The sequence below is a fragment of the Equus przewalskii genome, chromosome 1 (genome assembly GCF_037783145.1).
Source record: "Equus przewalskii isolate Varuska chromosome 1, EquPr2, whole genome shotgun sequence".
NCBI classification, from domain to species: Eukaryota; Metazoa; Chordata; class Mammalia; order Perissodactyla; family Equidae; genus Equus; species Equus przewalskii.
Window position 1 is genome coordinate 31,634,038 of NC_091831.1, and position 16,388 is coordinate 31,650,425.

Sequence of the window (16,388 nt, forward strand, 5' to 3'; positions counted from 1 at the left end):
TGCAAAGTGACACAAGGTCATAAAACAAACAACAGCTTGTCTTTATTTTCAATGTTGCTATTTAGTTCACCACGGATGTTTTGCATCAATTTTGATTTTTGAAAATATTATATTAAACTATTTATCTTGATTACTGAGTTTTTTGGTGCCCCCTTAAATATTTCGCCCAAGGAGTGTTCCTCACTCCGCTCGCCTTAATCTGATCCCTGGTAAAACCAAGTCGCAGCCTGAATTACACCAGGGCTCCGTTCCCCAGAGTCGACCTTCTCTAAACAGGACTCTGTTGGGGAGTGGATCCTAGATGCGTTCTGTCGGTCCCAGATTCCCCATTCTTGTATAGCCCACAAAACTGTGGAAGTGCTCCATCTTCTCATCGGAAATATTGAATCATAAAGCTGTAACAATAGAAATGGTTCCACTGTGTGGTAAGCATACAGTCACATGCCTGCAAAAATGAGTGGAGACACCAGATATTCTCCACCCAGCCTTAGTCACATCTGACCCAGAAGCCACGAGTTCCCAATTCCTCCCCTGGTGTGCTCTTCTGAGCTCATGGCGTCAGAATTCCTAGGCTCTCAAAGCACTGATGTGCCAAGAGTTTGGCCTTCCTATTGCTGAGAATGGGGTGAAGGGAGTCCGTGGTTCAGAAGCCCCGCCTCCTGGTTTAGGAGTCTGCACAGTCCACTCAGCCAAGCAGTTGGCCAAAAGATCTATTGGAGATAGATTCTATTGGAGATGAACATTGCTGAATTCTTTGTTCTTTTCAATATCTCCCCAGGGCTTCAGGAAAAGTAAAGAGAAACCACTGTCAAAAACCCTTTTAACTACCTCAAAGCACTTGCCGATGTTTTTGTGTGTGTGTGTGTGTGTTTTTATTGAGGTCACGTTGGTTTATAAGACTGTGTAAATTTTAGGTGTACATCATTATATTTCAGCTTCTGTATAGAAGGGCATCGTGTTCACCACCAAAAGTCTAGTTCCCATCCATCACCATAGCTGATGCTGTTTTGTGCAGGGCAGAGAGAGGAACCCGAGACTGTGGGATGAGGAAGAACAGCTCCCAAACATCCCCTCCACCCTGCAAAAAGGGACCCACAGATCCCGCTGTGCTGGCTTTTACTCTTTCCTTTTGGTACTTTTACAAAAGAGAAATCAAACTTGAATAACAATGAAAGTCAGCTTTGAAGTGAAAAAGAAGTAAGGGAGACCTAGCTGCATACACCTAGGTGCCCTTGCTGACCACTTTTGAACCAGTGCACAAACAACTCCTATGTTCCAAGGAAGTAAAGAAGCATTTATCAAGAGCCTACTGGACATCATGCATCCATTTCTGCTCTCTCCAATGCAAGTTCCAAGCTGCAGCCAGAGTGACCTTCTAATAATACAAATTTTTCATGAGGATGCAATGAGCTAATATTTGTAAAGTGCTGACTGACATTATTGGCATATAGTAAGTGCAATAAAATGTCTACTAAATAGATACATATAATGCTATTCCCCTCAGGGGATCAAATAGAAGTTTCTTTGCTGCCTGCCTCTGTCTTCTGTTTCCCCACAACTCTCTCCCGTGCTAGCCTTACTCCACGCCTCATTTCTAGTTCTCCTGAGTCAAGCTACCTCGGGTCTTAGCACCTACAATTTTCTCTTCTTTAAACCCTCTTCTTCATTTGACCAACTTCAATTCCTCCATATCTCAGCTTAAATGTTACTTCTTCTGCCTTCCAAGACTTCCCAGAGGAAGCATAGGTTCCTCCATTTTATCCTCTTACGCATAGCCGTAATGTTGATCACAGTTGTAATCACAACTAAACGTTTTAGGGTTTTTAAAGTCGGCCTCCCTTACTAAGCTGTAAACTCCCTCAGGGTTTATAGGTTTCTTGTGTTCACTGCCTGTCAAGGAACTCGGACAGCGTAGGTCCCTAATGGACCACTGCCGAATGAATGAATAAAATCTTTTTAATATAGTCTCATTTAGGTAACTGGCTCAAGGTTGCACAGCTGATCCAAAATCCGAACCCACGACATTCTGGCTTTGAAGTCCACCGCACTGGCAGTCCTTTCCGCTCCCTCAAAGCTGGAGTCAGAATATAAGTGGTCTGGGAGGTGAGTGTAAGGAGATGGAGGTCTACTTGCAGAGGGCCACACGCTGCAAAGAATTCAGCGCTGCGCGCACTGGCCTTGGGCCCAGGGGAGGGGGCATCCGTCACGTGTACCCTGCAGGGCCAGCCGCCGCCGCACCCCTGGGCAGGAATGCGGCCCCGCCCCGCTCCCGCGCCAGCAAAACCGCGCTCTCCCCGGGGACTGACGTCAATGAAGGGGGCGCCTCCGGGCGAGGCGCTAGGGCCGCCGGGGGCGGAGGGAAGGGGCCGGGGGGACACGCCCCTCGCCGCTGATTGGACCCGAGGAAGCCTCGCACTCGGGTTTCGAGGCCTGCGGAGGGAAGGGGGCGGAGCAGGGCCACGCCCCTCGCCCCTCTGCCGCCGCTGATTGGCCTGCGGAGTCTCCGAGTTCGATTTTGGAAGGCTCGCGCTGGAGCTCACACCAAGGCTCGGCCGAGGATTGGCTGTTCCGGGGCTGAAGCGCTCTCTCCGGGGAGCCGCGGCTGTGACCTAGGTGGCCCGTCTTGGGCAACCAGGTACGTAGGTCGGCGGCCCAGCTCGCGCTGCGGTGGGAGCCGGCGGGCAGGCCGTCAGAGAGGGGCTGCCGCCTGGGACCTGAACTCCCAGGGCCACGTAGGGCTCGTCGTTCTGCGAAGCAGCCACGTCTGAGCCCCGGGGGCTGACCCGTGCTGGCGATGTGGCCGTGTGACCTCGGCCAGGATACCCCCTCCCAAGCTCTCGTCCTGTCGGGGAACGCCGCCGGGTCCTTGTGAGAACCCTCTCAGCAGGAAGCCCAGAGCTGCGCCCGCCCTCTCGAAAGGCCGTGGAAGGGGTTGGAGTGGGCGCATCTTAGCTTGCCCCATCCCGATTTGAGGTCTGTCGGCGCTGCCCTTTGGCGTGGTGAGTAAACGCTGTAACTCCGCGCGTGGCCGTGGAGTGCCGAGGGCACGGAGGCTGGCTTGGGAAATCTGACTTTCCGTCCCTGCACCTTCCCAAACCCGCAGAAGCGGGTAGCAGGCTCCGAGAGGTATCAGAACCTCCTGGATCCTTCTTTCCCCGGAAGACCTCGCTAGCCATCTGGCTGGAACAAAAATAAATGTGGTTGAGAACGTGGATGCTGGGGTCAGGCGACCTGGGTTCAGTTCCCAACCTCATGACCTACCACCTGTGTGACTTTAAGGCAATTGACTTAACCTTTGTGAACTCAGCTATCTCATCTGTAAAATGGGTGTAATGATAGTGTCTCCTCCTAGGGATATTGTGAGGATTAAAGATGTTACCTGTCTGAAAGTGCTGATCTGGTCTTGTCACGCAGCAAGCTGCCTCAGTGGCAGCTGTGATTTAAAAGTCCACAGATGAATCCTTCTCCCTTTGCCCTCTTCTCCTAAGGGTAAAGACCCCTTTTGAGGGAGTTTGGTGGCAGTGGTCATGATGAAAATGACAATGACTCTAGTTCCTGATCGTTAAACAGCCTTTCCCTTACATCCTTCATTCATGATGTAATGTACTGGGATGGCTGCTTTCACATACTTTATCTCCCTTATCCCCTTAAGGGTTATTTATTCTCCCTATTTTGATGATGAGCAAACTGAGGCAGGGGAACACTGAGGTTTGCCCTGGTCACCCAGTTATCAGTGGCCCAGCCAGCATTCAGGGTTCCCAAACTCTTGAAAAGAATTACTCCTAGATCTAGTAGCAATTTATTTCCATTAATTTACATCTGAGAATTGGTCTGGGGCAAGGGCCCAGTTCCTTTCTCCTCCTCTTGGGGCACAGATTTGGAGGCCAAAGTGTGTCCACTTCTCTCGGGCGTGCCTGGCTGAGGCTAGGCCCTGTGGGGTGGGAGGGTCCACGCAGCCATTTGGACTGGGCTCCCCTCTTGAGGAGCCACACATTTTGGCTGCTTTCCAGTGGCATGTCTGCGCATGCCAAAGGCCAGGGTCACAAGTGTCAATTTGGGCCTTAGGCCAGAGCCTCCAGTTCTTTTGCTGAGGCCTTGGCCTTCAATGACAGACTATTACCGACACCAGGGGTATCAGAAGTGGGTGAGCTGAGTGAGGAGCCAGTTGCAGCCCAGCTCACACAGTGTGTTCTGCCTCTTGGTTACCTGCACCTCCCTGAGACCACAGTGAGAATAGCTGTCTAAACTGAGCTTAGTATATTACAAAGACCGTTCGATTGTGCACCGTATTTGTAGATTGTAAATTCATCGCATGGTGAGTCACTTTTTGAATATATTTCTTTGTTAGAGGTCTACGGTTCATTTATTGCCCGCTTCACAACATGTTGAACTTTGTCATTTTCAACATTTGGTATTTACTTTGGGGGTTCATTTTTAACTTAGTGTCATATTGAAGTGTTTTGCAATCAGTCTTTACTCATTTGCTCACAGACCCATGCTTATCTTTTATGTCTGCTCTGACATGAAAGATCCATTTGTAATCTTTTAATAGCCCCGTGGTTTCATTTCCAGTTTTAAAAAGTACCATTGTTCAAGTATACACTGACTTTCCTGGATTCAGGTCTTGCCCAGGAAATTAGGGGGAAAGTAACTATTGAACACATTGAATGAGACAGGAAAAGTTTCTTCCGATGATAAAAGTGTTCCGATTCAGTTTGCCCAAAGTATACCATCTAATCCTCCCTGAAATCCACCGATTTTTATTCCCAGCCTCACTCTCTTGTCTGAATCCGAGAGCGAGAGGCAGAGCTAAGAGTGAGGGGCCTCAAAATCTGCAGGTGCCAAGGCCCCTGAGATTCATGGAGGGTAAGGTTGAGGCTGGAGGCTCAGACTCTCCCCGATGGTTTCTTGTTGGTGTGTTTGTAACTTACTGTTTGTCACTTAGTGGCTGGAGGCTGGAGGCAGGGCCTTGCAGCCCTGGCAGAGGTGGCTGGAACTATCCAGGAAGTCAGACTCCAGTCTATTTCCTCCCTGAGGCAGCTGCTGCTGCTTGATCCTGTTGCCCTTCTCTCTGAAGGGAGGGTGAGATTGCCTGAGTCTGAGAGAAGGGACATCACCCCTTCTCCCCCCACCCACACCAGCCTAGGAATCTGCTCCAGGCTTGGCCATAGCCAGCCTGGATCACTAGAGTGCTTTAGAGCAGTGAGTTCTCTGTCTTCTACCAGACTTTAACCCCACAGCCCACTGCAGCAACAGTGTCTGGCAGCCCGGGGAGATTGAAGAAAAAGCGAGCTACTGGTTGGGGAATTTCCTGGCATCTATTTAGCAGACCTGTCCTAGGCCCTGGCAGACAAGCAAAGCCATGCCTGCTTCCAGACAGACCTAGTCTCATCGTGGGATCATTGACTCTCAACACCAGCATACATCCTCAGAGACTCATCAGCATCAACCTGTTCTTCTTACGGATGTAAGAGGGAAACAGAGGCCCAGAGAGGTGACGGGAAGTGCCTGGGGCCTCTCAGCCAGTGAGTGGCAGAACTAGGGCTCAAACCAGTCTCCTGACGCATAGGCCAGTGTTCTGTGCACTGGGCTGGGTGGCAGTTCCAGATTTCTTTTGTGGCAGCTGGGGATCTTACTCTTCAGAGGGCCAGAGTTTCAAAACTGGGGCAGCCTGTCACCTAGCCTGTCACACAGCCCTGATGCTAATGAAAAGATTAAAATCAATTCCACAACCCCACCCTGCCTAGGTGTGAGATAATTCATTGGTCTTCCCTTTCTATTGGCAGGTTTCCCTTTGTGAATTAGGTAGGAATCGTGAAGCCCTCCTGACAGAAATGATGGGAAGAAATGTACTTTGAGCTGCTTGGCTGTGAAGTTGACACTGGTTTAAAAGCACAGCCTGCATGTGGTCACTTAGACCAGGCTCAGGCCTTGGCTGAGCCGTTGGTCCTTAGGCTGGGGTCTCAGCTTCCCTTTGCTCCGCTGTGAACTGGGATGAGGATAACAGTGCCTGTTCCTAGAATTGTTTTGAGGATGAAATGATATCATGCCTATTGCCTAACACAGAAGAAATGCCCCATGGTTAGCTTTTATTTTTCGTTATCAGCCTGAAAGTATTCCTTGGTGACTGTTTTCTGGTCACAGTATGTTTATATCATCCAGCTCTGGGGGTTTAATTACCACACATACTAGTTTTAACTGGATTCCCATAATAGTGCCTCAGGAGAGGCAGATTTTAAAATTCCCACCTTCCCGATAAAAAGCCCAGTTTTTATGAAGGTGATTTATCTGCAAGTCTTCTGCAGGTTTATTTTAGTTACTAAATCTTCTGAAGAAAGTGGGGTTCTTATGATGGAAGGCCTAGAAACTGGGACAGGGCGAGTGTGGACATTACTGGAATAAGGAGGGTGGCTATGGAGGTGAGGGGGAGGGAAGGCCAGGCCAAGGGAGGGGCAGCCCTATGGGGGAGTGTGAATGGTATGGAGACGCTCAAACTCTCAGAACAAAAGGCAGGAGAGCAAGTGTTACTTCTCCAGTGGGCTGAGGCCAGGAAACTGGGAATGCTTTCATTTTTAAGATTCTTCTCTATTTGCATTTTTTACCATGAGCATGTACATTTTTTATTTGAATCTATTTTAACTTTTATTTTCCCCCTAAGCCGGTGGCTGGTTGACAGGTGTCTCTGTAGCTAGCTGTGGAGTGAGGTCTGACCTAGCAACCAGGCCTTCCCCATCAGGCCTGGGGCTGTGAGGGGTGGAGGGCGCACAGGCAGGCCCCCTGCTGGCTCAGGCCAGACTGTTTGGAGGAAAAGGCAGGTCCGCATCACACCCCTGACCCAAGAATAAAAGTCAAGGAGGTTGAATAGAGGGGCATTTGCATTTATTTAGCTCTTAATTGGGTACCTGATACCACACTAGACTCATTTAATCCTTACAACAATCCTGAGAAGTGGTTATTAGCCCCATTTTACAGTTAAACAAACAGGCTCAGAGAGGTTGAGCAACTTGCCTAAGGTCATGGCTAGGAAGGTGGTGACAGTTCTGTGTAATGCCAAAGTCCTTGGCCTGGGTCTTCCTTGTCTCCAGTCTGTTTTCCAATCCCATAGCTTTTTCAGGCTGTACTGGAGACAAGGATAAGGTGGGTGAGCCTCTTATGCCTTTATTATTCAAAGTGAAATATCTAGAACTGAGGGAGATAATTTAATTTCAATTTCAATTTCCTAGATGTGATGGGGGGACATGACATGAGTCTAGCTCCTACTGAACTTTCTTATAGATTTCAGCCTCTGCCCGTGATAGTCTATTCTAACCCTGTAGCCTCTCCTGCCTGCCTTTCTCTTGGAGGTCCTGTGAACTGTAGTTAGATCTGATTGGTCTATTTCATACTGTGTTTGCTAAATTAAAAGGACGTGGTTCATCCCAAGGCCTTGAAAACAGGAGGTGAGATGACTCTTCTCAATTTTAAAGATGGAAAAGCAGAGCAGTAGAACAGTGAACCCTGTTCTTAACACTTCCTGTGTCTTCACTCAGGCCTCACAGCAACTCTATGAAGCAGGTACTAGCACAGCTGGTAAGTTGACGCAGGAAGCAGCTGAGGCAGGGAGGGTCAGCCCGCCAGTAAGTGGAGGCGGCTAGCAGTGGGGCTCCAACCTGGGTAGCCCAACTGCACAGTTCCTCTCTTATTTCTGTGCTACAGAGCCGGGGCCTCGGCATCAGAGACCTGGATTCTGCTCCTCAGTTTCCGCATCCGTGGAATGAGGAGGATGAAAGCACCTACCTCACGTGGCTGTTGTGCTCACGTTCCAACGATGCTATGTGAAGACAGCTTCTACAGCACTGCTGGATATGTGTTAAGTGCTCAACACACTTCAGCAGCTGTGCTGGCGTTACCACAAGGACCTGGGTATCCTGGGACCTGCATGGACTTTAGAGCCGGACACACCTGGGTTCTGCTCCTGGCTCTGCACTTACACAGGCTCTGTGACTGCGGGAAAGTCATTTAACCTCTCTGAGTCGCACTTCATCTGTAAAGCGGGGATAAACAATGCTTACCTCACAGGTTCCTGCCACTCTTCAGTGAGATAATACATGTGTTAGACACATAATCACTTTATAATAAAGTTTGGCTATCATGATTAATATTTCCCCAAGGTGCTCTGGGAAATTAGAGTGATTTTAAGTCAAGACTTAAGCCACTTTAGCTCCTGGAGAATAGAAACACCAGAAGCCCTTGCATTAGTCAGGACCCCCAGGTTTGGGAAAGGCCTGCTGAGCTGTTGTCTCTCCATGCTTTCCTTCCCCAGAGCACCCAGGATGGGCACCCCAGCCTCTGTGGTGAGTGAGCCGCCCCCTTGGCAGGCCCCAGCTGAGGCCCGGGGCCGCAAGCAGGCCTCAGCCAACATCTTCCAGGACGCTGAGCTGCTGCAGATCCAGGGCCTGTTTCAGCGCAGTGGGGACCAGCTGGCTGAGGAGCGGGCACAGATCATCTGGGAGTACGCAGGGGACCAGCGCGTGGCAGAGGCCTTGAGGAAGCTGCGTAGGAAGAGGCCCCCGAGGCAGAAACTCCTGGGCCACTCACTCCACCACTGCAGCCGGCTCAGGTGGGTTCCCGGGACTGGAGGGCTGAGGGCAGAAGAGCACTAATGACATCCATTCACCGCCTCCTGGCTGTGTGACCTGAGCTACTGACCTGGCCCCTGGTAGGGAGGTGAAGTACCCACCATTGGGGTTCTTGTAAGGTCTACACTCTGCCTACTACGTGGTTGGCACTTAAAAGACTGCTATTACTATCGGAGTCATATATGACCCTATGAACTCCCAGGGGAAGGGGTGCCTGCGTCCTATCAGTGCCACCTCATTTGCAGCCAGGTAGGAGGGACTATTGTTTGGGAGAAAAAAAAAATTGTTTCCCTCTTGTAGAACAGGTACCATTCAAAAGTAAGCCTGGTTCAAATCTTGGCTGTGGGATTACAGAGAATATAGCTTAGGATAGTGTAGAGGCATCAAGGGTTAAACGTTGCTGAGAAACTTTAAACATTCCCTAGTCACCCCTCTCTTTGCTTAGGTCACTGACAGCGCAGGAACAGTGAGCCCCAAGGCAGAGCTGAACCACATGGCCTAAACCAGTCACTGGCAGTTACGCTCTGGGCTCCATTCCTCTGGGCCCACAATCAGAACACTAGACCTCAACAGGCCTCTGAGATCATCAGGTTCAGGGGCAGCAGATCAGCTTCACTGCTCATACTATGATTGATTAGTAATCCCTACTTAAAACACCTTGCTAAGGACACTTGGTTCCTCCAGTCTCATATCATGACTCGCAATGTCTGCCACGAGTACAGGATGAGGAAGTTGGAGAAATGTTGGATGTCACACACTCTCATCTAGCCTAACTCTCTTTCCAGAAAAGCTTTGCCTAGTCATGTAGCTCTCAGAGAGCAGAAATGAGACCAGAGCCCTGGTCTCATTCTGCCCCAAAGAGTGTGTTTTAATAGCTCACCACGACCAAAGTTTCTGGAGTCCTCATTCTGCCCTCCCTATTGATGTTGTCTTATCACACTCTCGTTCCCTGCAGAATCCCAGAGCACCAAGCTCCACTGGCCGGCCCGCAGAGCAGTGCTACGGAGATGGCTTCCAGCGATCAGTATCTGAACTCTAGGAGGTCAAGCGCCAGGATCCGACGGAACTGGAGGAAGCCAGGCCCCACCAGCTACCTCCATCAGATCAGACACTGATCCAGGGAAGGGGCTGGAACAGCAGTGTCTCCCCCAGGAATCATAGGGACTTCTGCCAAAGGGCCTGGGGGAGGTGGAGAAGAAAGACTTGAGGAAGACAGCCCCACATGGGTAAAAGAAAGACCGCTGCCACTAGCCTGCTCAAATCAGAGCAGGACTGGAGGTGTCCACTGAGCTCTACATTATGTGGGACCCATTCCTCCCCAGAATGAGAAGAAACAGTGACGTTCCTGCCTTGGCCCTTCCCCATCTGACACTATACCTGGGCTGCATGATATTCCCCTGGGGGTCCAGTGATGGACACTCAAGACTGCATCTCACCACTCCTGCTACCAACCTCCTGCTACTACTGTAACCCGTGGTCTAGTAGCCTGTCCCACACCCCTGCCCGTCAGGCCAGCACAAAGAAAGTGTGGTTTAAGTGGCAAAATAAAAACATTTGCATCAAGAACTGTGAGAGTCTGTCACAGAAGGGAAGGACCTGGAAGTGGATACTCCGGAGCCAGGGGGTGAGGGCTTGGGCTCAATGCAGGGAAGGGGTATTTCCCAGGAAGGAGGAAATAGGCTGGCCTCCTTTGCTTTCTCACCCCTCATCCCCTAGAACATCTGTGCCGAAGCCTCCTTTTCCAAAGTCTGTCAGAATGGGGATGGAAGCATCTGTAGGCAGTCCTGATCCACAGGACAGGAGAGGGTTCTTGGCCTCTGGCCAACTCTAGAAGGGAGAAGGTTGTTATGGTCAGCCCTGCATAGTGGGCAGTGGGTCTGCCGTCAAAGTAGTGGGTGCCAGCTCCTCAGCTGGCTTCTTTTTTTGTTGTTTTTAAAGATTTTTATTTTTTTCCTTTTTCTCCCCAGAGCCCCCCGGTACATAGTTGTATATTCTTTGTTGTGGGTCCTTCTAGTTGTGGCATGTGGGACGCTGCCTCAGCATGGTTTGATGAGCAGTGCCATGTCCGCGCCCAGGATTCGAACCAACGAAACACTGGGCCGCCTGCAGCGGAGCGCGCGAACTTAACCACTCGGCCACGGGGCGAGCCCCTCAGCTGGCTTCTTCATCCCCACAGGCCAACCATCCTGAGGTAGACCACTCATCTTGAGTTCCTTGCATTATCCAAAGTTTCCCGTAGCCTGAAAACACTTGAGGTGAGGATCTTTGACTATTCTGGCTTTGCCTCTACATACTATGTGCTTATAAGCATTCAGCTCCCCTCTCTACCTATGCTATCTGCTTGATTATCCATCACTAGAGAAGCCAGGGTTCAAAGTGCTCCAAGGGGGGAGTGATGCACACGCAGAGCAGGGCTGCCCTCTCGTGGCCAAGAAGAGAAGCCGGTCCACAGTCCTTATCCCAACCCTTGGGGCTAGATGATTTTGGAATTCAGAATTTTCTTGGCTTTTAGGAGGTAGTCAATGTAAATACTGTATAATCTCTAGTAGAGGAACATCTCATAACAAAATATGAATATTTCTGCAACAAATGTTCACACTAAGAGGGATACCTGATGATTAGAAGTAGCTTCATATCAGTGTAAATTCAGGTCAGATTTCGGTGTCAAACGAGTTATGAAAATATTTCTGATTTTCAGAGCATTGGGATTTCGGAAATGAGGACCTGTATTTTCCTCTACTAGAGGAAAACAGACTCAGAAGCCATATCTCAGCAACTCCATGGAAACACAGGGTTCTTTGTCCTTAAAATCGCACTCTACCTGGTCTTCAAAGAAAATTAGACAAGAAAGGTCAGAACTGGACTTGTTATTCATACATTTGCGTTGGTTTAAATACATTACATACAATTTCTACAGTGCATTAGAAGAACAATACAGAGGCAGCAGCACTCTCACAGCCCGGCCTCTACTTCCTGACACTGGGGGACAGGGCCATTCTGTGAGTGCCACCCAGAAACCTGCCCTGGCACTCTGGCCCCTGGCTCTCCCAAAGACCACATTCAAGGCAACCTGAGTACAGGCTTCAAGGAGAACGGAGACAGGCCAGGAGGGGATGTCCCGCACTCTCACCTGCCAGGGCTGGGACCAGCTCCCTCTTCCATTGGACCCAACTGCCTTCTCATAACAGAGCTGGTCTGGATGAGGGCAATGTGCAGATCTGCTTGGTTTGGGGAAAGAACCAGGCTCCTTTTTAGGCTGTTTAGCTTCTCTTGACACTCAGGTGGGGAGCTTTACCAACACACCTGTGTAAAGATGTCTGTGAAGAGCTAAACACGCCTGGGTCCCCTTCCGACCTCTGGGAGCCCTGCTGCTCCTGCAGTCTGGGGGCAGGCATTCTCACAAACATGGTCCCCCAGGCCAGAGCCCAGGTCAGCTGAATGGGATTGTCACGGTGAGGCCAGCGGGGGAGCTGTGCCTTCATCCTCAGGGCATGCATATCCAGCTCCCAGAGGCTCTTCCTCTCAGCTGGGTGGAAGCTGGCGCTTGGGGGCTGGAATGGAAGGGGATCAGCCTGGCCCAGCTGACAAGAGTGCTAGACATCTCTGCTCTGCCTCCGGGATGGCGGAAGCTGGGCAAGCAGAGGGCACACGGCCATAGTCCTTGCTCCTTTTCTTTGGTTGATTTTCCAAACCTTCAAGATAGTTTCTTTCCAAGGCTGATTGACCAGTCGCAGGGGGCCAGCAACTTGAAGTGTCCAGTAGCACAGGGCTGCCCCTTAGCCACAGATGGCACCCTCCTGAGGCCGTTCTTTGCTTTGGTGTAGAAAGGGCTCGGACACCTGGCAAGGGGGACAGCTGAAGGACATGGAAGCAGGAAGATGACACTGAGCTGGGTAGGCACTGGGGGACAGTTTGAAGGCCTCTCTCCTTTGGGCCTGCCTTTCTCAAGAAGCCATAGAAAAACTGGCCTGGAGCAAGAAGTCAGGGAGCAAAGGGAAGCGGCCAGTGAGGAGGCAGAATACTAGTCCTGTTACGTCCACCAAGCTGCAGTGGTAGCATAAAAAGAAGTCTAAGGACCTAATATCCTGTCCTTTTCTGAGCTGAGACCCACCCCCAGAACCCAGGACTGAGCCCCTAAGTCAAAAGAGTTGAGAAAAAATTATCTAAAACAACAGGAACAAATGAGAGGACTGGCAGGGTTTCCCACCTTTGGCTAGGGCCAAGGACTCAGGAAGCAAGGCTGGAGTAAGTTTGCCCATAGACCAGTTACAGCTCCCAGCATACACTTGGGCCATGTGGACCACTTTGACATGCTGGGGAGTCAGCTTCCTCCCTCCTGCCTTTGCCTGAGTGATGGACAAGCAGCAGGCCTGCACAGAGACACAGGTCCCTAGCAGGGCAGAGAGCAGAGCTGACATGATCGTTGGCTCGGAGGTCTTGAGCAAAAGCATCCACCCTGAGAATTGCATTTGGAGGCTCTCAGCCAGCCTATTGCACTGGGGGAAGGGGAAGAAGACTTGGCAAAAACCCAAAGTAGGTGTGACTTCTGTCTGTCCCGGCACTGCGAGTCACCCAGCTGCCTTGGTCCACAGGAGTAAGGAAATGAGAGGCACCTGAATGTCTGGGTCCATGCAAATATAGGTCTTGATTAGAGGTTTCTGACATGAGAGGATCTGGGATTCTGCCTGTGTTTTGCCACTAGTATTTAAATTTGTTTTTTGTTGTTTGTTTGCTTTTCTGATGCAGAATACAGTGAGGAATTGAAACAGCAGGGTGTCAGGGAGGGAACGGAATTTCCCAGCCTGCCCCCAGGAGACACTAGAAGGGAGATGCTCCTTCCCAGGCATCTGAACTACTTGCAAGGAGCTCCAGAAGCGCCCCCAGCACTCAGAAGGGTCCAACAGCACTCAACGTTCCTCTGATTGTGCTTCTCCCTGTGCTTGGGAAAGCCCTGAGCGGGGTGACGAGAGAGGGAGAGCTCTTAAGGGCACTGTTCTCCACCAGCTTCTCTGGCTTCTCCTGCAACCCACTCCCCAGGCTTCCTCCAGCCCAAGTCTCAGACAATATGCCTTTGTCTGCCTCTCAGGCTACCACCACGAAAAGAAAGGTTTCCGACTCTGAAAGCTCTGTGTGTAGGAATCGCTAGCAGACCGCTGGTGGGAACGGGCCGTCTCAACAATCACAGGTGGCATCTGGACGAGGTGCAGGGGACTCTTGTTGTCTTTCAGGGCCTGGCTCAGATTTAGGATCTGCAGTGGGAAAAATGAGATCAGTGAGGGAAAAGCCTAGGTCTGCCTCTGAAGGGAGACTGGCAAATAAAGTGCTCCTATAGACCAATAAAAAAATAAAGCACACACCAATGGAAAATCGTACAAATAGGCTATTAACAAAAGCAGAAACATAAATGGGCAATAAACAAAATGGAAATCTCTCCAGTCATTTTAAAAATACAAATGAAAACAAATACCTCCCATTTTTTGCCCTTCCTGTTAGTAAAGATACAGAAGACAATGACAACTCAGAGTTGGAAGAGTTCTGAGACATGGCTGTGGGGCTGGATCATGGACAGTCCTTCAGAAAGGCCAATGGACAATAAAGACTTAAAGGGTTACAGGCCCTCAGACAGCAATTTCATTTTTAGGGACTAAGGAAACAATCATGGATATGCATCAAACACTTAGTTTCAACCAATATAGTGCAGTACTGTTTATAACAGTGAAAACTAAATAAATGCCCAAGAGTATGGGATCAGTTAATATTTAAGGGATAAGAAACGAGCAATTAAAAAATATATTTTATTGGTCTGGAAAGCTGATCACGATGTTGTTAGACAGAAAAGAAAGAAGAAAGGAACCAGTATTATAATGTGACCCCACCTTTATTTACTAAAATTCTATCTTTCTATCTGTGGAGAAAAAAAGTCTGGCAATTGGCAATGGTTATGTCCCGGTCAAGGAATTACAGGTGATTTTTTGTTTACTGTTGTTTATCCTTATTTTCTGATTTTTCTGCAAAGACCATGGAGTAAAAAAAAATCCATTTCATTTGGATTCTTTGTCCAATGCTGTCTCTTCATCATCTTTTTTTTTAAATAAAATTTTTACTTTAGAATAATTTTAGATTTACCAAAAAGTTGCAAAGACAGTACAGAGAGCTCCTATATACCATTTACCCAGCTTCTCCTAATTTTAACAACTTAGATGACCATGGTACATTTACCAAAACTGGGAAATTAACATTGGAACATCACTATTAAACAAACTCCAGACTTAATTTGGATTCCATTAGCTTTCCCAGTACTGTTCTGTTCCAGGATCCAATCCAGGAGACTACACTGCATTAGCTCCTTACCAACTTTTGTCTGTGTTTTACAGATATTTTAGATCTGTGTCAATGGGGACACATTTTCTCCCCCTCGTCAAAATTAGAATCACCACCATTTAACTTCTCTTGTAGGATAATACAAAGGCTCAAGCTGTCCTAGGATAGACAGCCTTTTTTAAACCACTAGATGTTGAAGATATTCACGGCCAGGCCACAGACACATGGGAGGGTAAGTTAGGCTGCCCCTGAAATCACACACACTCACAGCTTTCAAGCCACAAATGTCCTTGGCCCGCAAATGTTGCCCATAAAGAGGGAGAGATTCACCTGGAATCGAGGTCAGAAGTCAGAACTGAATCTTACCAGTAATGAATTCCTTTTCTATTTATTGTTTTGGTACTTGTCAGTATCCTAAGCTGCTTCAAAGAGCCTTGAGCACAAGATCAGGATCGAGAACTAAAAGGAGGTTCAAATGGAATTGGAGCGGGTTGTGCAGGAGACCGCCCAACACATGAGACAGAGGATTTTAAACCTGCCCTGGCTGGTCTTCCTGTGCTCCCTTAGGTTCTTTGGGTGAGAAGCCACTTCTTATGCATGCCAAGGTATCTGGGGCAGAATGTCAAATTGTCTACAAGTTACTTTCAAAGGATTTGGCAAAAAAAAAAAAATTATCTATCTAGGGACAGAGACAAACTATATAGATATACTATAGACAGAAATTATACAGATATATACAGATATTATTCAGACAGATAACATATACAGATATGAGATCAAGCAAATGAGGTTAACTGAGTGTAACAATTGGTGAATCTCGGAGGAGATACCACTCTTTCAACTTCACCGAGGTTTGAAATTTTTCAAGTTAAAAAGTTGAAGAAAAATTTATAGCAGGCACATAATGCTAAAAAATAAATACTGTCTTTGAAAATGTTATTTAAAGAGGCTTTCTCTCAGACCCTGCATTTGATCTATCTCCTGGTTAGAAGCCTATATGGTGAGTAACAACGTCTATCTTTCGACTCCGTCTCTCCAGGGTTCTTCACTCTCCCGCTTTGGCTCAGGACCTTGTACACCCCACTCTGTGATTACGGCTCAGATAGGCAGAAGCTTGTGACCTCCTTCCCCTGGGGTACATCAGATTTCTGTAGAGCAGAGGCTCATTTTGCTTTGATATGTGATTGGTAAGCGAGTAGGGGTGTGACTGATACACTGGCCACCTCCATGTGGGAGGAGCTGGATGCTAATGGAAGCTTATGGTGTTCGGAGGCAGGCATTCTAGGTTGTAAGAGGCCAAAAGGCCCTCAAAAGACACTAAGAGCACAAGATGGAGAGAAAGATAAAGCTGCACTCTCCCAATCACCGCTCCCCCTCGCCTTTTCGGGCCAGTCTAGATAATGGCCCTAACTGGGTATAATGGGAGGAGGGTTGCTATGGTGGTGGCAA

General features: G+C 48.9%; 2 protein-coding genes and 1 long non-coding RNA gene across 4 annotated transcripts in view; 2 read left to right on the forward strand and 1 right to left on the reverse strand.

Moving 5' to 3' along the window:
- The first annotated feature begins 2,306 nt into the window (after positions 1-2,306).
- On the forward strand, positions 2,307-10,181 carry AVPI1 (arginine vasopressin induced 1). 2 transcript variants are annotated; one of them, XM_008531851.2, is made up of 3 exons: positions 2,307-2,999; positions 8,303-8,599; positions 9,574-10,181. In XM_008531851.2, exons 2-3 carry the CDS (start codon positions 8,313-8,315, stop codon positions 9,731-9,733), a joined length of 447 nt encoding a protein of 148 aa, XP_008530073.2. In that variant the 5' UTR covers positions 2,307-2,999; positions 8,303-8,312; the 3' UTR covers positions 9,734-10,181. The 2 variants fall into 2 exon arrangements, with proteins under 2 accessions (XP_008530073.2, XP_008530074.2); XM_008531852.2 differs by having other exon boundaries at positions 2,307-2,635.
- A 404-nt stretch (positions 10,182-10,585) lies between these two features.
- LOC139073812 (uncharacterized) lies at positions 10,586-11,473 on the forward strand. The gene is made up of 2 exons (XR_011522844.1): positions 10,586-10,873; positions 11,317-11,473. It is a non-coding gene; the product is annotated as an uncharacterized lncRNA (long non-coding RNA).
- Positions 11,471-16,388, reverse strand: part of PI4K2A (phosphatidylinositol 4-kinase type 2 alpha) — a 29,533-nt gene continuing 24,615 nt past the window's right edge. The window contains exon 9 of the mRNA XM_070559795.1: positions 11,471-13,867. Coding sequence (XP_070415896.1) covers positions 13,706-13,867 — 162 coding nt within the window. The 3' untranslated portion in view covers positions 11,471-13,705. The remainder of the gene's footprint in view (positions 13,868-16,388) is intronic.